Source organism: Meleagris gallopavo, chromosome 19 (genome assembly GCF_000146605.3).
Source record: "Meleagris gallopavo isolate NT-WF06-2002-E0010 breed Aviagen turkey brand Nicholas breeding stock chromosome 19, Turkey_5.1, whole genome shotgun sequence".
Lineage (NCBI taxonomy): Eukaryota > Metazoa > Chordata > Aves > Galliformes > Phasianidae > Meleagris > Meleagris gallopavo.
Window position 1 is genome coordinate 2,084,705 of NC_015029.2, and position 23,871 is coordinate 2,108,575.

Consider the following 23,871-nt stretch of genomic DNA (forward strand, 5'->3'; position numbering starts at 1 on the left):
AAAAAAAATCAGTGCTTGAAATATATAGGTTTTTTTCTTTCAGGAAAAGTCTAGACCTGCATTTAAGATGATGAGCAAGCCAGTGCATTATTCTTAGGACTGTCATTATCTGCAATGATTTGGGGCATCGATCCATTATTTCCCATGGTCATTGTCAGAAAGTGACTGAGTATTGAATTCTTTGTTAAGTGTTCTGGGAATCTGTCCATGTGAGAGGCTCTGTCTTGCTGACTTAGGGATACAGGCAATGGGGGCTGCTGAGCAGGAGGACAAGTTTATTCTGCATCTACTCACCAGGCCAACAAAATTCATATTTTAGTCTGAATGTACATTTACCCTGATGTAAATACTGCATGTATCCTTGAGCAACCATAGCTCATAAATAACTGTGTCTGTGTGCACGTGCAAGTGTTTGTACTCCTCTCTCCTTACAACTTTAAGAGTAATTTGGGGATAACTTCGTCTAGTTGATGAAAGATAGCGTGTTCCTTAAGCCTTGATGGTTGGTTATGCAGTAAAAGAAAAAAGACCAAGGAAGCCCTGGATGTAACATGCCTTAGGCATGAGTCTTTTCATGCAATGAGTGAAATACAAAGCGCTCTTACTTTCCAAGAATTTCAAACTCAAGAGTAGCACTTGTTTTCCAAGGAGCAACCCTTCCTCAAACTCTCCACAACCTCTGTGCTAACCTTCTGGGGGCACTTGGCAATGTAAGGTCTGTCCCTTCCCAGAAAGTAGGTCTTGGCTGTGTGCTCAGAGAAAGGAAACTTGAAGGCAACAACAGACCACTGCGGTACTGGTTTTAATAATAGATTAAACTGGAGTTGTGCTGGATGAATTGGCTGCCCATTAGCATCTCTGAGTTATGCTTAGTTGAAATTATCTGAAGTACTTGGTTTTACTTGTAATTTGGCATTTAAATGATGAATATTAAATGCATGTATTTGCTAGATGTTTCTTTTGAGGGCTTTGAAATAAAAGGGGTCTGGCTTGGTGCAGATGCCACGTGGTGCTGCTGGGTAGCCCATGGGTTGGTCCGTGGGTCATCAGCAATGGTTTCCTGTCACCCATGGCCAAACAGAAGTTGCAGGGAGTGTTGAGGTTGCAAGTAGCCTGTGAGCTGCTTTGAGGTGTCTCTGGTTAGAGCCTTGGACATTTTGGGCTCTGTTCATCATTGTGCTGCTGACTTGCTCTGTGGCCATGGAGAAGGTGCTCACATGTGTAAAATGCTCGTTGTTCCTAATGAGGTCTGTGCTGTAAATGCCCTCTGTGGTTCCCAGGGTAACTGGTTGCATGATCCTTGGGTAATGCTTTCTCCTGGTTACTCCATCATAGATCTGACCTTCCTTAGCATGAACAAACATTTCCTGTTTCCTACAGGAGTTGCTTAGGCCTAGTTTACATTCATAATTCAAGTTCCAAGCTGTTTAAAATAAGAAAGAGGAGAGATTAGCAAAAATAAATAGGTAGAGTCCCTTGACCTGCCTGTAATTTCTGACAGTGAATGAGAGTTTTCACAGCGCTGGGCACGCTCATGAATAAAGCAGCTGAGTGAGTCCACGCTATCAGGGGACAGAATGAATTTTTTATTGAGAAGTCCTGTTAGCATATTTATGTATTGATTTGTTGGAGCCGTAAGCCTGCAGATCAAGGCATAAAACATCAGCGTTTTTGCTTTTTTCTGTCTTAGTTCTGTGCTTCTTTGGAAAGCATAAGGCTGGAAGAGGGAAGAAACAAGGGGAAGGATTTGGGCTTCTATTTTAATTTGGTTGTATTAACATTATTACTGTGTGCAACAACCGTACTTAGAACACGCTCGTCCGCAGCTAGCAATATCCTAGGACAATTTAAATGCTGCCAGCATCAAGGATTTTACCAACAGTCATCTTTTGCTTTTTGAGTTGATCCCAGTAGTTGAATAACTCTGTATTCTGCTCCTCTAAATATCCAGTGACTGAGGTGTTGGATGCTCCTTTTGGGGGCAGAAGGATTAACATTGTTTCAGAACACCACAGATTTTAGTGTTAGGAGACTCAAAAGATTTGTGGATATTTTTTTCTGTTGCCTTCTTGGTCACAGGGTGGATCCAGGCAGTAGCAGTAAGCTTTGAACGAGGTGGATTGTTATTTTCTAACATTGGTGAAGCAGGCTGACTCATATCCTGAAGGTAAAAAGTTGGAGTGCAGTAACTCAGAGGTCTTCTGTGATGAGAGAGGATCTTCTCAGAAACATCAATTTGGGTATAAATGGGCCAGGGGTGTAGAGAACCTCTTCCCAGACAGCTCACTTTGAGCAGAAGTTGTGTTCAGGATTTGGATGCTTTTTAGCCAATGTAAAAAGCAGTGTGGAAGGCCAGCGGGCTCTCAGAATGCTTTTCTTTCAACTGCTGGGCTCCAAGACAAGTGCTGTCACATCCCAAAGAGCCTCCAGAAAGTACTCTGCCACAAAGTCCAAAATCCATTTGGGAATTACCATGAAGGCACAGAAGGCACAAATACGATGTGTTAAGGAAGAGATTGTCCGAATCGTTTGCTGTTAGTTGGACCTTGGGTGGACCTCTGGGATTCCTGAGTTCTTGTCCTTACCTGGACATGCGTGGAGACCTCCAGCTCAGGAGTTAGCCTTAGAACATGTGTAAGCAGACAAAATGACGAGATGTAGTTGGTGCTGGTGCGTGGCTCCAAATTTCCCTGCATCTTGCTGGACTGGGGCTCTTCCATTTGAATCACTTCTGGACCTTAGAGCACCTGAATGGACCTAAACCCACTGTTCCCAAATGGAGAGATGCTCAAGGGGACCATCTGACTCCCAATCCAACTCTGCCTCAGTGCATGCAGGGATGCGATTCGGGCTGACCACTAATGCCATTAACCAACCCATCCTGCTTTTCTCCTTCACACAGACAAGCACACCAGGCAGGTGCTCTGTCATCTGCTTCCTGTGGGTCATACAACCCCTGAGCATCAATTGGAAGTGCATCTCTCTGCCAATTTAATTTTGCTTGGAAGGGTCAATCGCCAGCAGTTCCCCATCCCTGGCTGTCGTGTTCCTGCAGAGCTCAATACCAGATGCTCTCTGCAAATGGACTGTAACATCTGAAAGTCAGTAACCAAAGTTATTGGACTGACTTTGTGCCAAGGTTTTTATTTAAGCTGTGACTGACAAAAAAAAAAGGAAAGAAATAATCTTAAAAAAAAAAAAAATTAGAACGCAGCTATTTTGCAGATTCTAATATTTCATATGATAAACCAGAATGTGAGGTCAGGACTTGAGAGATAGGACTTATCTCACTGGTTCTTATAGTGATCTACTGGGAAATCTGTGAGCAGCTCTCCTCTCGCATGCCTGTGACTCTGTTTCACATGCTGTAACCCCAAGGATAGGCTTCCCCAGTGCAGGATGTGGTGATGTTTCTGGGTGAAAACTCTTATTTCTGAGGGTTGCAGTACTGTAAAAGGCTTGTACAAATCTTTTCAGTTCCATTTTGTAATCATCTTTGTTGAAAATAAAAGATGGAATACAATATCAGATGTCCTGCTAGGCTTTAGATTTGAGATGTTATTTTAGGGTGGATTTAGGGCAGATGTGTTTTCTGTAGGAATTTCAGCAGAATGGAATCCAGACTTGGATGCAGACCTTCTTGCACTGGATGGGCAAAGCTTATGCTTGGCCATCAATATGCCTTTAAGGACTTCAGATGACAGTTAGATTTGAGCTTGGACCTATTAAGTTTGTATGAAACTTATATAACTCATTGTCCATCTGTGAGAGGACTTGTTACTTTCTGTAATTGAAGATTAGTGCTTTGGGATACAATGTGGACCATGCAGCATACCAGAGAAATGTCTAGATTAAACTTCATTTGAGTCTGTGATGATTTTGTGAGTAGATCAGTCATTAAATCCCAAGCTGAGCTGAGAAGGCCTTCTCAGCAAATTTGCGTTTGCTGCCCTTATAGTGTCTTGTGCAAGGTCTTTCTCTGATAAAAAGAGCTCAGCAGGAGGAATTTGGTGCATGGAGAAAACGTGCTGGACAGAGCAGGTCTCCTTGTGCTTACTGTGAGTGCTTTTCGTTGCTGTGGTTTTGCTGGTAATTTCCACGTTTGCCTAATCCTAAGACAGGAAACAGGCAGAAATGAATCAAACATAAATGGTGTTGCTAATTAACAGGAAAGGAGAGGACTGTGAGAAATCAGATAAAAGGTAAATAAAGTTCATCTCTCAAAGACAGCCGAGAGTTTCCCCCAAAGCAAAAGCACTTATCTAAGGGAAGATTGCACTTTAATTGCCCCAAATAAGCCACGGTCTGCCATTGGTTGAATTAAAGTGAGTGAACTCTAGACATACTTTACATTTTGATTAAAATCATAGTAGGAAACATAGAGGTCTGTTTCAGCTTGGGCTGTATCTGTCAAATTAGATCTCTTCTTTATTGAACCCTGCTTTGGAAACTTTTCCAAAGGTTTCTATGCTGGTCCATTAATCGCTTGTCTTTCACATCAACAGTATGCTGAGAGATGGACAAAGATTGTCTTCCTTGGAGAGATGAGAAAATTGCCTCCAGGTTGCAGTTCCTTTCTAAAGTGGCTGAGAAAAGAAAGGTGTAGGTAGCAGAATGGGGCCCTGTTTAGAAAAGACAGATGTTTTCCTCTTCTACTGGTATTTAAAAGGGCTGTGGGCAGTGCAGGGTGGTGGCAGCTCTTTCGCTTGCACCAGCTCCAGACTGCACATCCCTCAGCCCTTAGATTCACCCAGACCATGGCTTCATGTTCACTTTGCTGGCTCTTGGTAGATGTAACACATGCCCAGATGTGTGGGAATCCCCCAGTTATCTCCTAAGTGAAATACAGACTTAAGTCCTGTGTTTCAGAATATAGATGTGTTCTGTAATGTAGCTGGAGGAGTGTGGGAATGTGTGGGCAGCTGTGCTGTCTGCTTAGAGAGATTTGGGGGATTGTTCTTTGTTTGACTTGCTGTAATTTTCTGTCTGTAAATCTCCTGAAGCCTCAGGTTTGCCATCTGCTGAACAGAGGCAGGAGCTCCCCTGCTCCCAAGGCTGTGTGTAAACCAAATTTCACATCATGTTTGTTGGGATTCCAGAACCAGGAACCCAACACTGATTCAAACTCTGGAGCATGCCCAAAGAAGAACAGTGAAAGGTCTGGCTCACAAGCTTATGAGGAACAACTGAAAGAACTGGGATGGATCAGTCTGGATAAGAGGAGGCTCAGGGAAGACATTATTGCTCTCTCCAACTGCCTGAAAGGAGGTTGTGGTGAGGTGGATTTGTCCTCTGCTCCCAGTTAATACTGATAGAATGAGAGGCAATGGCCTTAAGTTGCTCCAGGGAAGATTCAGGTTGGGTATTAGGAAACATTTCTTCTTCAGAAGAGTGGTAAGAAACTGGAACAGGCTGCTCAGGGAGTGGTGGAGTCACTGTCCCTGGAGGTGTTCCAGATCTGTGGAGATGTGGCATTGATGAGGGGCATGGTGGAAATTAGTTTATGGTTGGACTTCATGATCTCAGAGGTCTTTTCCAACCTTAATGATTCTATGACTTTCAGCAATCCTAGTGAAAAAGCACAGGCTTCCCTTCCTTGGTGCTTTGGATCTCTTTCTGCAGAGGCTATGACAGTTTTCCCAATTCTGGTGGGAGCATTACTGGCAAGAATGTGCTATGGAGGGCTTCTTCTCCTACCAAATTCAGCATTTATTCCCTTTGATCAGCCCTGTCTGAAGTCAGGGTTAGCCTGGAGGGCTGTGAGTCCTTATGCCCCAGCCATAAAATCATAGAATCGTTAAGGTTGGAAAATACTACAAAGATAATCTAGTCCAACCATCACCTCACCCCCACCATGCTTACCAAACCATGTTCCTCAGTGCCACATCCACTCTTTTCTTGAACACCTCCAAGGATGGAGATTCCACCACCTCCTTAGGCAGCCTGTAACATGGGGAGCACGGAGCCAGAATTAGGGTCCCCAGAGCACTAACTGCTGGGATGAGCTGGGAAAGTGATGGCTGAGCAAAGCTCTGCTGGCATTTGTTGGCTGGGGAAGTCCCTGTGCATGGGGATGGGATGGGGCTGGCTGGGGTAGAGCTGCTGCAATGGCAAGGAGCTCCAGAGTCGTGAAAAACTCATCTTGGGGTTTTGCCTCTGTGTATGTCCTGGGAGGCAGGGTTATGGCCATGACTGCAAAAAGGAAGGCAAAAGGTAATAGAAGTGCATTTCTGCTCTCGACAGCCCATTGCAAGCAGGAGTGATTATCTCAAATCATACCCTTAAATGAATTAATAGTTAGACACAGCTGCCATCTTGTTAGCATAAAGAGGCAGTGGCCCAATTGTCTGTATTACTGCTGGCCTTCCCCTGCTGTCAGACAGGTTGCATGAGGCCTGGCTGTGGGAAGCACCTCGTGCTTGGCTGGAGTACACTCTGTTCTCTTGGATTTATTGGCACTCAGGGCATTAATCTCCCTGCTTGACAGAAATCTTTTAGCTCCTGCGTTTGTTACAGATGACAGTGTTCATCCACTGATCTTTGCTGAGAGGTGGGGTGGCTGCTTGAGGATGCTGTCAGTCTGCTTGCTGCTGCATGACAGGGAGAAGAAAGCTTCCAGATTAACGCCGAGGTTGTCCTTTGGCACCCAGCTGTGACATGGGCTCTCCAGTTGAGCTTTGGGCTCTGGGGTGGCCAATGCAGCAGAGTCACATGGAGGAGCTTAGAGAATTGCAGGGGTGGGTTTAGGTCAGGCTTGTAGAAAACAGAGAAGTGAAAGATGGGAAACATCTGTGAGGGTACATATGGCTGCTCATTCTGGGTGAGAAGCAGCTTGCAGATGAGCAGAGGTTGGGCACAGGAAGCTGTGACTGCTGGGCTCATTGGGAAGAGCACTTGAGTGGCTGGACTGTTTTTAGAGGCTTCAGGTGCCTGAGGAACAGATCTCCGTGTCCCTTTTTCTACCATGACCCTGCACTGTCCCTTAGCATTCCAGTGCCTCAGTTTCCCACCGTGCAGCACATCTCCTTCAGGAATTGGATGCTGCCAAGCTTAATGGACATGAGCTGTTCATGCCTGTGCCCAGGGCACTCCTGCAGCAAGGCTTCACTTTGCTTTGGGCACTATTGAGGTGCTGCTGGTGAAAGCAGTGGGTGAGCAACAAGGGAGCCCTCTTGCAAGCTGGTGCTTCATCCTGATGTAATTGTGGCACATCGTTACATGTATTTTGTTTCTACTTCTTCCCTGTTGGGTTAGGCCTGCAGTTAGGATCAAGTGGCACTGACAGTCAGCCAGGCATTACTCTGGCAAAATATGTCAGCTGGAACATTAAAATTGATTTTGTCTTTTGGCTCATTCTACTTAATGAGCAAGTCTGGAGCTGGGCCACAGCCCAAGCTCCAGCTGCTGTTTGCAGGGAGGTGCCTGCAGGATTTTTCCTGGAGGAGAAAAGCGTGGCTTTCCTGTCAGCTCCCAGGTTTCATTCACTGAAGCATCTCACCGTGGCAGAGCTGCTGCCATAAGCTCTGCTTGGGTTCAAGTGTGTTTAGCAGCACTGAGAAAGACACGGCATGTCTGTGAAGGCTCTGCTTTCATGGGAGGAGATTTCTGCTCACCTTTTTGCTGATGTTTTGTCCTCTGGGTTGTTCTGAATCACTACATGAGAGAGAAGTGACAGAGCAAGGCTCTGCCCTGCCCTGAGCATCAGGCAGTCTAGCAGGAGCTCGGAGCAGGGTGGTTAATTAGCTGTATTTCAGCACATTTCATTTTAAGGGCTTTGATCGTGGCATGGAATTGTGGATCTGTCGCCAAGTTTGGGCTTCAAATGAATAAATAAATGATAAACGATCATTTGGCAGCAATGAACCTGCTGCACTCTCTTTGCATGTTTATGTGGTTTCTCTTCTTCCATCTGTTCCCTTCTTCCAGCTCTTCCTTTTGGGTTTCAGCCCCCTTTGCCTGGCCAATGGCAGTTCCCAGCCTTGCTGTGCAATGGGTGACATGAGGGCTGCCACCAGGGTCAGCAAAATGAGAATGGAGGCTGGGCTGTGATGACAACTATTGGAAAAGGCATCAAAATCCCTGTAAGGAGATAACAGGTGGAACAGAGTTTTCCTGCCTTTCTGCTCTCGTTTTCCCAGCCTGTTTTCGTTTCTCTGTCTCCCAGTGGTTTTGCCTTTGGCAAGGCTGGTAGGTGGCTGGGTTGGTTAGTCCATGCTCCTCTTGGGTGACAAACTCACATGGGTATTTCTGTAGATGTTAGCTGTTTGGAGAAAGGCTTGTCATTCATTTGACCTGGAAAAGATTCCTTGAGGAAGGATTTGTGTGCTGTATTAGAAACAACTCAGAAGGTATTGATTTGCATCAGTGTTGTGAGTGTTACTACCTGCACGAAACGTGATGACTTTGGTCACCCGTGTCATGGGTGCACTCTACTTATGCAAAGACTTTGAGATGGAGTTGAGCACACACAGCTGGAATAGTCCTGCCTGCGTCTAATCTGGTTGGATGGGTAGGTCGTGCTATTCTGTGCCCACTGCAGGAGGAGGCAGGAGCAGCAGAAATGTATTTGGGACTCTGTATTTCTCCCCCTTATCCCTCCCTTCCACCTGACATTCTCAGATTGCTGCATTTTTCACTCACAAGAGCAGAATTTGCATTTTTCTCAGTATGCCGTGTGGCATTTTACTTTTCAGCAGCTCCTTAAAGAGCTCCCTTGTGCTTGGTGAATGCAGAAACTGTCACAAACCCAACCACCCTTCCCCCCCCCTAATCTGGGCTGCTGCTTACTCAGGGAGCTTCAGACAGAGCTTTGATGACAATTCCAAGGTGCTGAGCAAGCAGCTGTGGCATTGCAGTTGCTCTGAAGATGCCTCGTTTTCTTGCAGACTTCTTGTCTTTTGCTCCATGTGTGCAGACCCTGGGCACAGTGCCATGCAGCCTGGTTTAGTGGAAGGCTGTGGTTCCTTCCCATGCTCCAGATGGAGATACTGCACTGATGCTCAGTGTGAGGGAACACAGAGTGGTGGGTAGGGACGAGGATGCTGTAGAAGGTACACAAAGTTAGGGTGCTAAAATTTGCAACGATCAATTTTGGCCCCTTCCAGAGTTAGAGATGAACCCTTATGCTGGAGCTGACAGTAAATTGTGGTGCAGGCAGTGGTTCATTGCATCACCTGCAGTTGTATTGCAACTGGTTGCCATAGCTAACTGATGTGTCAATGGTACACATCCCCATGGAAATCTGAAGGGAATCACCGGTGCCTCCTGCTCTTCAATTTATGGTATTTTGTTTCTGAGACTCATTAATATTTATTTGTCTCTCTCCTCTTCTCTTGGTTTCCAGACAAACGATGCTGCAGGAAATACCTGGAACTGGCTTTACTTCATCCCTCTCATCATCATCGGCTCTTTCTTCATGCTCAACTTGGTGCTGGGCGTCCTATCAGGGTAAGTCACTGACAGCTTCTTTATCTCTATCTGGATACCAAAAGGAACAATGTATTGGTTTTAGCACTGTGGAGAGGATGTAGGTAAAAAGGAGCAGATGAGTGATCTATCACGCTGTACCCTGTCCCCATCTGCACATTTCATACCCTGCCCTTCCCTTGCTGTGGTTGGTTTTTGTAACGCTATAGAGCTATAAGTCAAAGGATGAGCTGGCAAGAAATCCTTTGTTGAGATGATAAACTGAGGCAAGGGAGATTTAGTTTAGGTATTAGGAGGAAGTTTTTCATGCAGAGGGTGGTGAGGCACTGGAACAGGTTGCCCAAGGAGGCTGTGGATGCCCCATCCCTGGAGGCATTCAAGGCCAGGCTGGATGTGGCTCTGGGCAGCCTGGGCTGCTGGTTGGCGACCTGCACACAGCAGGGGGTTGGAACTGGATGAGCACTGTGGGCCTTTGCAACCCAGGCCATTCTATGATGCTATTATATGATTCTGTGATTCTGAATCCAGACATATTAAATGATCTCCCTCTAATTACACCAACTTGGGCCTGTTCTGCTGCTGCTTGCTCTTGTGCTGCCTTGAAAATCAGTGTTCACGCTGCATTTGGTGCAGCATGGGGAAATAAGCAGCTCAAACAAAAGCTAATTAAAAGATATCAGTGTAAATTTTTTTTAATAAACTTGTGCAGTTTAAGCCAGTGTCTGGATTTTAGGAACATCCTGGTCTCATGATACTCAAATTCCAGGGGTCAGCCAAGGATTCTGCATTTGCTGGCCACGACTGTTGGGTTTTGGCCATTGTGGAGATCAGGCTGCCAGGTTTGAAGCCTAGCTGGAACGCCCCCAGCGTCTGTGGAAATTTGATCTGCATTTAACAATCTGACTCATCTTAATGATTTGTGAGCTCTTAGACTGTGGCACCTCATTTTGCACACAATTTCTTCTTTGCTCATCCAGGTGATCTCAATTATGAAGGTCTGTAAAGATGTAGATTTATTTCTGTCTCTTGGCAGCTGAGGAAGAGAGAAAAGAGTTAATGCTGTTAACTGATAAATGCCTTTTGGTGGTGCACGTATGCTCTTTAAGTTACTAGAGAAAGAAAATCATTTTCCAAAGAATAGATTCGTGCTTAAGTTTAGTATTTTGTTAGAGATCCTCATCCTCAGTGCATGAGCTGAGGTGAGGAGTAGGAAGCAGCAAGGCAGTTCTGTTTCAGGATGAGGATATGTGTGCTGTCTAACAAGACGACGTCATGGAGAAGGCCAAGTGGTCCAACACATTGATTCTTTGGTCCAGCAATAGTGGCCATGATCAGTGAAAGCCACTAAATCAAAGCATTTCCTCAGACATCCTATCATATCAGATGCTCTGCAAAGGAGAGCTTGGTGGCTGTGTGTGTTTGGCATATGATTTAAAGCAAGAACCAGAGGCAGGGCTGAGTGTGGTTCATTAGGTAGTTCATCTTTTCTGTTCCACGGTGGGGTCAGCCCACATAAGCCGAAATGGATGCTTGTGATTTAAAACAAAGCCTGGAAGCCTGCAGGCTCCTATTCTTTCATCTGCTTCAAGAGTGTTTGGTGACTGAAAGATGGGGACCTCGGACTGGCTCTCCTGAAAGCCTCTTTTTGCTTGGGGCAAGATATGAATATTATATAAATGTGTATCTTCTGAAGGGGATGAAAAGCAAGGAGGCAGTTCTGCATGTTTGGTTTCCCTTTGCTAGTCGTAAGGATAATGATATTTTCTTCGCAGAGGGAAGCTTCTAAATTTTATTCTGTATCGTGGTTCGATGTCCTTGGGTAGAATAATTCCTGGGGAGATACTGAAGAAAATAAACCGTGCAGCACAGGTGTTGACCACATTGCTCAGCAGGCTCCTGGTGGGCTTGCAGCTATTGAGAAATGAAGAAACCTGTGTGTACTGGAATGGCCCAGAGAGGGAAAGACCTTCTGAAGGCACAGACTGTTGTCTTATTTACTATCAGAAAGCCCCAGACAACACTTCAGAAAAATACGCATTTCAGCTGGAGGTTATTCTTTGCACAAATCTCTGTGCATGGTTTTGATCACTGAAGGAGAGCTACAGAGGAGGGGTTGTTGGTAAATGCATGTTGACTTTCACAGGGCAGAGTTTCACCCAAGGGCGTAATGCAATCCCCGTTATTACAGCAATAGTGTCAGCTGGTGGCTCCTGCAGTGGGGACCCTCAGCAATGTCCCTCCTTCTTTCTAGAAAAGAAACTTAATTTAGGGTTTGGGCTTCTACAGAGAGTCCACAATCCAGGTGATCTCAGCATTCGCTCTCTTGCTGCTTATTTTCATGATCTGAGCACCTCACAGCCTTTGGATGGCACAGCGCTCTGCCCTCTTCCCTCTCTGCACTTTACAAAGGGAGCAGTGGAGTGGAAAGAGGGGGCCAAGATTAGATCACTGGTTTCACAGGCTCTTTCGAGATCTTTGTTACTGTTGATTTTTCAGTTTTTTGCCGTATTCATGGAATCAGTAAGGTTAGAAAAGACCTCTAAGATCATCAAGTCCGATCATCAACCCATTGCCACCATGCCCAGTGTCCCTCAGTGCCACGTCTCCATGGTTCTTGAATACCTCCTAGGACAGTGATTTTACCACTTCCCTCTGCTGCCTATTCCAGTGCTTGAGCATGAGTATTCATTGTCAGAATTAAAGAGTTAATCTTCAGTATGCCACTGTACTTTGGAAAGCCACAGAAAAGTCTTTTACCAGAGTGTTTTTCATTGTCCTTGGTTCTGAGTCATTTTCTCTCATGTATTTGTGCTCTGTACTGGACAATAAGGAAGGCACATTTCTGAGATAGGTATGTGGACACTAAAATATGGCAATACGAATAAGCTGAAATGACAACAAAGTTATTTAGCTTCCTACTGACGCTAGGTTATACAGAATTTTTCCATAACTCTTAATGGAATTTTCTGCCTTTCTGTAGTTGCTTATGAACCCAGGTCAATGGGCAGACACCACCTCATAAGGTGGTCTTAGCTCCTGGGTTTATCTCTTGTGGAGCAGTGGAGATGGATTGGCCTAGTTGGGATCCTGAGCCTCCTCTGCTAGCAAAACATGGCAACATTTGCAATGCAAATGTTACAGGAGAGATTATACCTGTTTTAAAGTAAAGAGCAAACAACCTTTCCCCTCTGTTGCTGCTTCTGGAATTATAATAAATGCAAAGACAGGGAAGTGCCAGAGAGATTGGAAATATGTAAGTCTTAGTAAAAACTTGGTATAAAAATAACCCCAAATCTCAGGCCACAGATGAGATGTCAAAATCCTCTGAGTACATGGCTAAAGAGGTAATTAAAAGCATGTGGACGTTATCATTTAGATTAAATGAGACTCTTTCTGCTGTACAGAGTGTCCTCCTCCAGCATGCTGATCAAAGCCCTGCTGGTGCTCTTGTCAGCAGCTAATATTTAAGCACCCTCCCTAAAAGATGCTCTCTGCCTTCTATTCCTTTCCTATTGCTGATGAAAGCTCTGTAGCTACTGCTGGCACAGCTTGGCTTTCCTTGTGCCACCAAATACTGAGATATCCCCAGTAGTCCTAGGATAGGGGGTGCAATGTTTTTGGGAGCATTATTTTTCTGATGGTGCAATGGGAGTGCTGGGTTCTCCTATATCTTTACAGGATGTGTTGAGGTGGATGTCATGCCTGCTCACCACAGTCCTTAAGATGGATATCTGCCTTGGGAAATTGGGAAATTGGTAGCTATTTCCCCCCCGGCCAGGTTTTGGGTCATGAGCATGAGTGTGCTTTTCTCAACCTATGGACATGGAAGGATGTACAGTTTTCCCAGTGTATTGTGCTGGTCACACATAAATACAAGTGAACTGCAGCTCAAACAACTCCTACAATCCTTCTGTCTTGCTTACAAAAGATGTGGGGCTCCAGCAGGAGCGCAGCATCTAGCTTGCAGTGTTGTAGAGGTAATACAGCTTTGTGTTCCTTGTTGGGACTTTTCCTCTGTACTTGGAGCAGGAGAAACGAGGTCAACTTTTTCTGGGGCAGCATTTGATGAATGCTATGGGTGATCTGTGGGAAGGCTGGAGCTGTGTGGGACATGGAGAGCCCAGGAGGTGGTGGTGGAATCACCATCCCTGGAGATGTTCCAGAACCATGGAGATGTGGCACTGAGGGTCAGTGGGCATGGTGGGGGTGTGTTGGGGTTGGACTTGGTCTTTTCTGAGAGGTCTTTTCCAACCTGAATGATTCTATGATTCTAGCAAGATTTGACCTTAGACACCTTTTACTTTTCCCCAAATCACAAAGTTGTTTGCTATCTTTGATTCTAACTTGGAAATGCTCTGTGATGATCCTGAATTTTTTTTTATTGAACTCTACACGTGGCTCTGTGGTTTCCAGTGAGGAGAAAATAAAATCTCCCTTGAAGTAGGGAAGTCCTGACCAATGCTCATTCATTTGTATGCCTTTGCACTGATTTCTTACTATCAGGATACTAGTAGGCATCTGGTGGCTCTTCCCATCCATCTCCATAAGCACCATTATCTACCCAGTGGTTTCCCTTTCTTTGCAGTGACTGAAAAGCTGTTTTTTTTCATCCTGATGCTGTTCCCTCTCAGCCCAGATATGGGCTGAAGGGATTACTGAGTTTCCTACTGCTTGGGTTGAATTGGACATTAATTTTACCTGGCAATGAGCTGAATGATTCTGGGCAATGCATTTGTTACTGTTTTGACGCTTTGGATTACACAATGCAAAGAGGATAAATGTTATCATGGGATGCTGTGATGGAAACAATTTGATTTATTTCAAGTCTAAGTGCTTTCTGGCACTGTTTCCCACAGCAGTGGGGAGTGATGTGGGTGATGAGACGGTGGGAGCACTGTTGGGAGAGGGCAGCCTGCTGGGGATGATGATGCGTTGGAATACTGAATCCGTGCCTTGCGAGCGTGAAAAATGCTGCTTGTCACATCCTCAAATATTTATGGTGAAGCCTGAGGTGTTTCCAGGCCAATAAAGAGTGATGATCTTTCCTGAGGTTTACTCATCTGGCTGCCATGTTCAAAGTGTGGAGTGGCACACTTTGCCAGTTTGCATTTTCCCAGCTGAAGTAGTGCCTTCATGTTGTTCAGACTTGCTCTGATCTGTGCAACAATGGCCTCGTGTTGTATGAGACCACCTGCTGTAAGAACGGCAGGGAGATGTTGTCAATGGTTGTAGCATCTTTGTAACAGCAGGAGCCTGGCAAGGGACACGGCCACCGACCGTGCAGGCACCTTGCAGGTGAAACGAGGGTCAGGTAAATGGTGCTTTCACTCTTCCTTGCTGCCCACTGTTCTGAGCAGTCTGCAATGAGATGATGCTCTGGGGGCAGTGGTGTTGAACACTGTCTTGTGTTCAGGTCTCCCTAGGGGACATCTGCTTCCACATCTGACAGCAGTGCCTGGGGTTGCTGAGACCTTGTGGCTGTTGGAGCAGCTCGAGGGGAAGAAGCACAGCCTTATTTGGACCCCGTTGAACTTGCTCTGCTGGGTTTCGTGACATGTTTTCCCAGCCTGAGGAATTTTGCCAGATTGAGATCGTAAAACTTCAGCCTGCAAGATGCGCAGAGGCTGGAGGAGAATGAAGCTGATTAATTTGTCATAATGGCAAAGTGTTCTTCTGTCCTCCTTCTATCTCATTACAGAGACAATCGTTCATTTTCCCTGAAAATTTGTTCCAAGTCTGCTGTTACCTGCTGCGATCTGACTTTGGCAGCTGTTAACTATTTACTCTAGAAGAGCTATCCTTAAAAGATATGGACCTGCCTGCTTTCTCATAGTTTATTCCTTCTCCAACCTGTGTTTAAAAGGGATGAGAATGACAGGACAAATGGGTTGATGGTTAGACTAGATGATCTTGCTGGTCGCTTGGGGGTCCGTTCCAACTCAGGATGTTTTATGACTCTATTTTACAGGACACGGCTTCATCATTAAGCACCAAGCCCTTATTTTCAGGGACCAGAGCCTATATTTGGACTCTAAAGCCATTGTTTTATCACCTGCAGCATAATTTTTTAGGCTCAGAGTCTTATTTTAGAGCCCAAGGGCATTATTTTTAGGGTAGAAATCCTCCTCTTGGGGGTCCATGGTCTTCTCTGACAGGGCAAATCCTTCCTTTTTAGTGTTCGAACTTCATTCTAAGGGCCAAGGCCTCATTTTAGGGCCCCAAATCTCCTTTAATGGCCACCCCTCCCATCCCCCTCGTGAGGGCCCAAAGCCTTGTTTTAGTGCTCAGAGCCTCCTTTCCCATGCCCAAAGCTACATGCCAAGAGGCAAAGCCTGATATATAGGTCCCAAAGTCTCTTTTGGGAATCAAACTCTCGTTTTGAGGAATCAAAGCATCACTTCAGAGTCCAGCCCCCAAACTGGATAGTGCAAAGCCCCACTTTGAAAGGTTCAAAGCCTCATATCAAACCATCCTTTGTAGTGTACAAACCCTCTTTTCTCCACTCTAAAGCATGTTAATGGGGCACAAAACTGCTTTTTGATTACCCAGAGCTGCCTCCTTTAGGTGGGGTTGATGTTTGGACTTGATGATCTCAAAGATCTTTTCCAAGTTAAATGATTCTGTTTCTATGTTCACTTGTCCTTCTGTTTTGCTGCAATGGAAATTAAAGCCTGTAAGATAGGAAAGACACAGTAGAGACCAAAATTTGAATTGCCTGGGGCCTGCTTTGACTGAGCTGGAGGCTTGAGCCACTTGTTCATCCATCACATGCACTGAGCTGATACTGTCTGTTGATAAACGATGTGTCCATGTCCCCCCAACACCCACTGTTGCCTGGTGGGGCCGGGTTTGCCCAACTTTTGCATTCACAGCACTTCAAATCAGGATAGGTGGAATCAAAGTGAAACTGGCATAAGCTGGATGTAATGATAAAAGGAAGGAAGATGTATTGAAGGCTTCACCTCTGCACTTTTCTTTCTAGAAATACAAGATGTATCCCACACCTGGCTTACAATTGAAGCATTTTCCTCTGTGTTCAATGATAAAAGTGACTGTGAAGCCTAGCTCAGTGCTGAGAGATCAATCTCACCATGATACTTTCATCCTTTATCAGCTGGTTGAGGGAAGATATTTTGTCCTCCTCTTCAGAACAATGAGGAGGAAGTAGCAGCAGCTCTGGCCATGCAGGATTGATTGAGCCAGTCCTCATCCCTAAGTGGGGGATGTTTGGATGGATGAACCAGTTCAATCAGGTAGATCTGTATACTGGGGGGAGACAGGTATTCCCCCTCAAAATGTTCCCAAGGTCATCTTCATTGGTTGTAGCCCCAAGTGAAATAGAAACAGGTAACAATGGGTGTGTTTGAGATTTCATGCATCTGATGGGACAGAGTGAGAGTCCTTACAATTTTATTGTCTTCAGCACTAAGAAACCTCAGTTCTACCCATTCTACTCTCCACCTCTTTTTTTTTTAACATACTGGCACCCACCTCAGTGATTGCACTGAAGGGAACACTGAGCTCTCTTCTCCCTGCCATCGTCCCCCCCTGACTCCTGACCTCCTGTGTGCTGCCATAAGCAATTCAGCCCCAGTGTCCATCTTGCTCCTGCTGGCTCTCCGTGTGCTCCCTTTCTTCCAGGCCTCCCTCTATGTCTTTGTCTCTCGATGTACAGGTTTGCAGTAGGTGAGATAAATGTTTAGCACTGCCAAGGCTTTGTGTCCTTTGTTGTATAAGCAGTTACAGTCATAAAGGTGTTGGTTTTTTTTTTTTTCTCCTGCATCCAGTAGAGACTTCCACTTATAAAGGATTTACTGTTCTTCAGAAAGACAAAAGACAGAGATATGAACCTGCAGAACAAATTCGTTCCCTGGAGCGAGAATCTACTTTTCTGTAGACACTTGGGTGCTGATGTGGTTAGTGAATGAAATGCTGGGGTTTTTAACCAGATCAGGCCCTGCTGAATCAAGTTGCAAGGGGCTTCGCAGGACTGTGTGGGTGAGGCAGGAAATTCAATCACAGGAGCCTTGCAGTACTGCAGGATGGCAGGAGCAGAAGGAGGGGACTCAGCAGGAATATGCCCGCCATGCTGTCATAACAAGCTTCACCCAAGCAGTAGAATCAAAGAATTGTTAAGGTTGAAAAGGCCACTAAGATCAAATCCAACCATCAGCCCATCTCCACCATACCACTAAGTCATGCTGCTCAGTGTAACATATCTATTTTTCTTGAAAACTTACAGAGATGGTGATTCCACCACATCCCTAGGCAGCATGTTCCAATACCTCACCACCCTTTCTGAGAAGAAATTTTTCCTAATATCCAATGCAAACCTCCCCTGTTGCAACTTTCAGCCGTTACCTCTTGTCCTATCGAACCAAAGTAGGGGTTTGGTTGGATTGGGAGAAGATGGCAAACCCCTTCATCACAAAGACCTGAGAATGAAACTAAAAATTAATTGAAGTTCTGTCCCACAGTTGATTAACCAGAACAAATGGTAGGAAGTGGACATCCACCCTTAAAACCCCATTAAGTGTTTCTGCTTGCATGTAGATTCTCTCTTCCCTTGTGCTTGGAGGTTATCCTAGGGCTCTGGAGGATCTGGTGAGTCAAGTACAGCCCATGAGGCTGAGAAGCACAAGAAATCTGGTTTAACTGAAAAAAGAAATGCAGGTAGTTTCATGTCCATCTTACAAATTTTATCAGCCAGCATGTTCATTTGTCAGCTGTCCTGCAAGTGCATCTCTGGGTTCCTACTGTAGCATCCTATAGAAGTTTAGTTCAGCATTGTTCTTGTTGAAGGTTTACAGGCAGTTAGGTAGATAACTGAATCTTTTTTTGAGGTTCTTTCCGTGGTCTCTCCCCATCCAGATAGTCCTTGAGTGGCACAAAACAAGTGAGTTTGTGGAACTGCTGCTCCTCTGGCTTGTGTCTCCTACAGTGATGCTCCTCCAACTTGCATGTCGAGCAGCCAGAGGAGTTGGTGTATTCCATCAGCTGTCTCCAGCCCGTCCTTCACTGCTCCTGAGTGATGTGGGCTGTTTAACAGGCTGCTGTCAAATAACAAGTCTGTTCTTGGGCATTGTTCCATGTTCAAGTAACAAAGCTCACAAATTAAGCCTTCGGTCTTGGCCAATTTTCTTTCTCCACCTGGAGAATTCACTTTGGCCAGTGAGTGACTCAGGCAATCAAACATCTGTAGGCCTGGCTAGTTCCTTAGCTAGCAAATCACCCATTTGAATTTCTCTGGCAGTTCTGAGGGGCTCGCGTCCCCCGCTGCCTCAGTTTTGCTCATTCCTTTGAAATACTTGGACTAGAGATGAAGCTGGTTCTTAAACTCTTTCTTTTGTTGTTCTAGACATAAAATTCTGATGACTTTTTAAACTCCTTTCTGGGAATTCTTGTTGAAGTCCTCCTGAGATTTGTGCTCCTTTTTTTGCTAGCTCTGAACAGTGCTTTAGATTCATCAGAGGAAGGCTTTTCTCTCAGCATAAGAGATGAGTTTTCATGAGATAATGTGTAGCTCAGTGGTACTGTTCTGAATGAGGAGCTAATTACCTATGTCATTATCGTGAATCGCTAATCACCACCACTATTAGAGCTAGCAATGACAGCAATGCTGCATCGTCTCTCTACCTCTCTCTTTTGAGTGGGAAGCTTTTCTGTCTTCTTTCTACTGGGAAAGCATGAATTACAGATGTTGAATTATGTGATTAGTCTTGCAGCAAGCCTGGGTGCATGCCACAAAACCCAAGACCAGGCAGCCTGTTGCACAGTACTCCAGTTCAGCTGTTGTATGGGAAAATTGAACAGAGGATGTAGATCAGGATTTTTGTTTGTTTTCCTTTTCAATTGATGTGACGGTGCTTTGCACTTAAGACTGGCATGGATAAATTAATTGTAAGAATGTCATTGGAGTATAATATTTTTATAGACCCTGATGGTTACTCATGAGTTGACCTTGTCTCTCTTGTGACTGGGAAACTCTGGAGTTTCCCTGAAGTGGCCATTCCAGTGCATATTTACACCATGATTTATTTCACTCTTCCTCCCAACAATGTGACAAGTAACAATCATTCATTTTCCCGGTGACTTTAAGCACCAACCATTCTCGAGAAGAAAAATGTGACACATTGAGCTTGACTGGGATGGCATATGGTTTCCATGATGAATGCCCTTACGTTGATGTCTACTCCAGCTGTCTCTGTAGGATCAGTTATTCGCAACTGTCATGTTTTAACTAAAATGCACTGTAGTCATCTATCCAGGCAGATCTTATCTTCATCCTAAGCAGTGTCTCCTGATGCTGTGCGGTGTGTAGGAGTGCCAACCTTTCCAGCTCTCCACCTCCTAACGCCCATCCAGGCAGTGCTGAAAGAGGAATGTTTTGGGGGACATCTTGGGGCACAAGGTAGCTGTTAAGAAGGATGAGAGTGGATGAATGCCTTATTTAATATTCTTCATTCCAGAATTAGCTGCTATTATGAACGTCCTGGATGTAAAGCTGGGCAGGAGGCAGCCTATTTTCTGCTAAGATTTCCAAGAAAATTTGGGAGATTTTTAACATTTTTAAAGTCAGTGGCATAAATAGCAATTATGCTGGATAAAAAAGTAGATTTATTTACTGCTATGAAACACTCCTAAGGGGTTTTCCAAGCTTCTGTTGGAACAGGCAGAAAACCTTCAGCTTAAGTATTTCTAGATGAAATATGCCATTTTTATAATTTGTTCCCTTTTTCTTTGAAATAGTTCAGAAAATTTGCCGAAAATCTCTCATAAAGAAATTCTGAGATTTTTCCTGTTACTGCAGATGGGGAATACTTCAGTTCCTGAATGATGATGAATGCAGTGGAGGAGAGAGAAGCATGCATTTATTAATGCATAAAGAAAAAATCTTTTGACAGATTCCAGCTTAGTTGAATCTCGTGAGGTAGGAGAAAGGTCCACGATGCTTTCCTCCACTAGGAAGACCATACCTCAGGACTCTTCAGTCTTCAACCTGCTAGAGCTCTGCCGTGCTCAGAAGACAGTCAATGAAACCCAAAGTGTTTGGGTCTTCTCTTGAGAGCTGCTTTCCCAGCAGCGCCAGTTCCAGTACCAACCCCTGAGGAGCACCACTCAGGAGGAGTTCCATGGCCCTGAACCAGTGGGTGCTGAACCAGAAATGAGAACATTAAAAAGGAAGAAGGAGAAAATGGGCATCCCAGCTGTCACATGCAGGTACCCGAGTCCCCAGGCAGATGTGCTGAATGGTGAGGAGCTGCTAGCTGTCGGTGCAAAGTGATGTTTCAGCTTCCTCCATTTCACGGATGGGTCTGCCTAGGGACTCGGGTGCCAATCAGGAGAGGGGAATGAGGATCACATCATGGTTAATTGCAGCTCTCGCATCATGGCTGCAGAAGTGTGTGCCGCAGTGCTGAGCCGAGTTCTCCTGCAGTCCCCTTCTCCTTGGGTCAGTCCTGCCAAACTAAGCAGAAGTGTCAGCTTTGAAGGCTGAAATGTAGGCTGTGAATGTAAAGCTGGCTTTGGCACTTGCAGTTCCTTGTTCTCCATTCTTCCTCCTTCCTCCCATCTCCTGTTCCTTGTTAGATTCTAACTGAAAAGTGTTTGTGGATAACAAATAGGTGACGAGGGGAGACTTCAGCAAAGAGCAAAGTTAAGTAATGCTTTCAGGGAAGGACACAGCAGTGTTAAGAAGTTAAATGGGATGAAGAGTAGGGCACTGCTCTATGTGAGAGTCAGAACCTCATTGAGATTAACCATTTAGGTTAAGCTATTGTGGGATTCACTCCTGTAACTGCTCACTTGTGTATGCTCAGAGCAGGGGATTGTAGGGGCTGGTTCAGAGGTGTATAAGCAGTAGATGGGCACATGTCCCTGCAGAGGTCACCTCAGCTGGAGCGTCAGGTGCTCCTTAGAGGCAATAGAGATTAGTCTGGAGAAAACCCCATTGTGGGTGTGTGGGAGTGGTGGCTGCACTGCTGCCTTAGCATCATTTCAAAGCAGGCTGTAGGATGTACTTGGACAAGGTTTTGGCAGTGGTTGAGTGTCTTTTTTCTCTTTTTTCCAGCCTGCATTATTTGTTTACTTTCTGACCCTCTATATAGTCCCATTGAGATGATTTGATGCTTTCCATATGACTATATGACTTAAGAAAAACTAGATCACTGTTGCCCTCAACCTAGATCATCTGGGGTATTTCTCCTTGCTTCAGAATAACCAACCTGACCTACAACTGTCGTTGGACTTGTTCATCAAGGCTGGCTTAAGCCTGGGAAAACTCTAAGGAAAGCCAACTGGGAAGAGCAGATCTCTTCCAAAACTCAAAGATCGCTGGTGCTTCTATGACAAATATTCTGCTTCCAGTGGAATCAAAGTGGTGGCTTGTTGGACGTTGATGCGTAGTGTGCTGTGGTTTCTTCTTGCTGCTGCTGCTGCTTTCAGTCTTTGTGAAGTTATTCTCAAAAATGAAGGAGAAGCTGCATATCTTCCCTGACCTCGTGTGATGTACTTTCTCATTCTTCTCTCTCTGTAGTGAATTTGCCAAAGAACGAGAGAGGGTAGAAAACCGTCGAGCTTTCCTGAAACTCCGTAGGCAACAGCAAATAGAACGGGAGCTAAATGGATATTTGGAGTGGATCTTCAAAGCAGGTAAGTGGAGACAGCTAATGTTGGTTCACTAAGGTGTGTGGCATGTAGAGTTTGATGATGTTAAGGATCTGTCTTTGGTGCTCCTGACCATCCAAGACTGGGCATGGCCCAGCCAGCAATTACTGGTTTTGTTGAGGTGTCACACTGAAGTTATTGTGGATGACCCCAGGTTGGTTAAGCACAAATAAAGAGCTTGGTCTAACTTTATTGCTGAGAGCAAAACATTAAAGCATTAACTGTCTTAAAACAGTACAAAACAAAAAGCAATATGGTGCTGAGTCTCCACTGTGGCGAAACTGTTGTCTTACATGAGTCATTTATATTTTATTTACTTTCCACTGCAGCTATTTCATAAACCTCTGTTGCTATAATGGCAAAATACGCTGGAATGTCATTTTTATGAGCTACAAAGATCACTTTCATTAAACTTACCCCAGCACACATTAACATTGCTTTACAACGATTATAACTGAGCATAACACTTTATTGCAAGCAGTGATTAACTTTAACAAAGACCTAAATACTTTAATTTAACAACAACAAAAAAAAGGGTGCTTTCTTTTTCTTTTTTTATTATTGGACTGTAAAGATTACCAATAATCCTTCTGATATATATTGACATAACCTCAGTGCAATTCATTAACATTCGCTTCCATGCTTGTATTTCTGCAAAGCTTAAACAATGGAGTGAAGTGAAAATGCCTTTTAAAAAAAACGGTGGAGAGAAAAAGAAGTGGTGGCTTCACAAATAGATTTTCAGGCACCTTTGTAGGCAGGTCAACTTAATCCCTGCCCACTGTGACTAGGGAAACTGAGGTCCAGTACTGTATGGTGACTCGCTGGACGCCAGTTGATGAGCCAGTGGCAGAACTGGCATGTGATGTGTTGCCAAGTCTGTGGGCTGCTGCTATATCTCTGCTCTGAACTGTATGGTGGCTTTGAACCCATTATTCCCCAGAGCACTATCCACAGTGACAACTGAGTGCCAATTGTATTGACTTTTGTCACTGTGCCTGTTCAACAGCAACTGCCCTCAGTTAAGCAACCGAACTTTATCTCCCCTTAATTCTGTGACTGTAGGATTGAAAAATAAAGGACCATTTGCTTTTCTTTCAATTTGGAATTTGTCTTCTCATTTGTTTGCAGCTGTTTTGCTAGCCCAAATTCAGATTGATTAATGGTTTATTGGTTAGCTGGAGCAGAGTGCTGTAGTTCTGCCTTGAGTCTGCTGCCATCTTGCTTTTAAGGATTTGGTCTTTTCTTGGACTCTAAAATCCAATTTCTCCATTGAAACAATAAAAATTAGTTTTTTTTTGCATGGATGTGCGTTGCTTTGTTTCATTCTGGAGACTGTTCAGTTATGAGCTGTCCACTATGAGGAGATTGCTAGCTGAACCTCGAGGTCTGAAGGTTGAGGTGGAGAAGTTAGGAAACACAGCTGCTCTGCTCCAAGCACTGAGTCCCTATGGGAACAGCTGGCTTTTTGATTTCTGTGTTGCCAGTTCTGCATAAATGCCTACATGCATATACAGTGAAGTTGCTCTAAAATACCCATCTATTTTTTTTTCGTTTAATAACATGAGGTTCAGGAGGTCTTACAGAACAAGCAGTGTATGCAAACGAGCTGAATTAGGGAATAATAAAATCGTCCTATTAAGGCACTGTTGAAAATACGATAGGAATATAAAAAGGCTTTCTAGTACAGCTGAATAATAACAATAATAAAAATCAACTTAATGCTAGTAAATCTTTAAATACGAAATATAGCATGAAGGCAAGACCAAAGAGAGAACT

At 44.6% G+C, this 23,871-nt stretch overlaps 1 protein-coding gene across 9 annotated transcripts in view; it reads left to right on the plus strand.

Moving 5' to 3' along the window:
* CACNA1B (calcium voltage-gated channel subunit alpha1 B) overlaps positions 1-23,871 on the plus strand; it is a 259,792-nt gene that overhangs the window by 111,071 nt on the left and 124,850 nt on the right. For all 9 annotated transcript variants that reach the window (XM_010720794.2, XM_031556155.1, XM_031556154.1 and 6 more), the window contains 2 exons: positions 9,344-9,447; positions 21,962-22,077. In XM_010720794.2, coding sequence (XP_010719096.1) covers positions 9,344-9,447; positions 21,962-22,077 — 220 coding nt within the window. The remainder of the gene's footprint in view (positions 1-9,343; positions 9,448-21,961; positions 22,078-23,871) is intronic.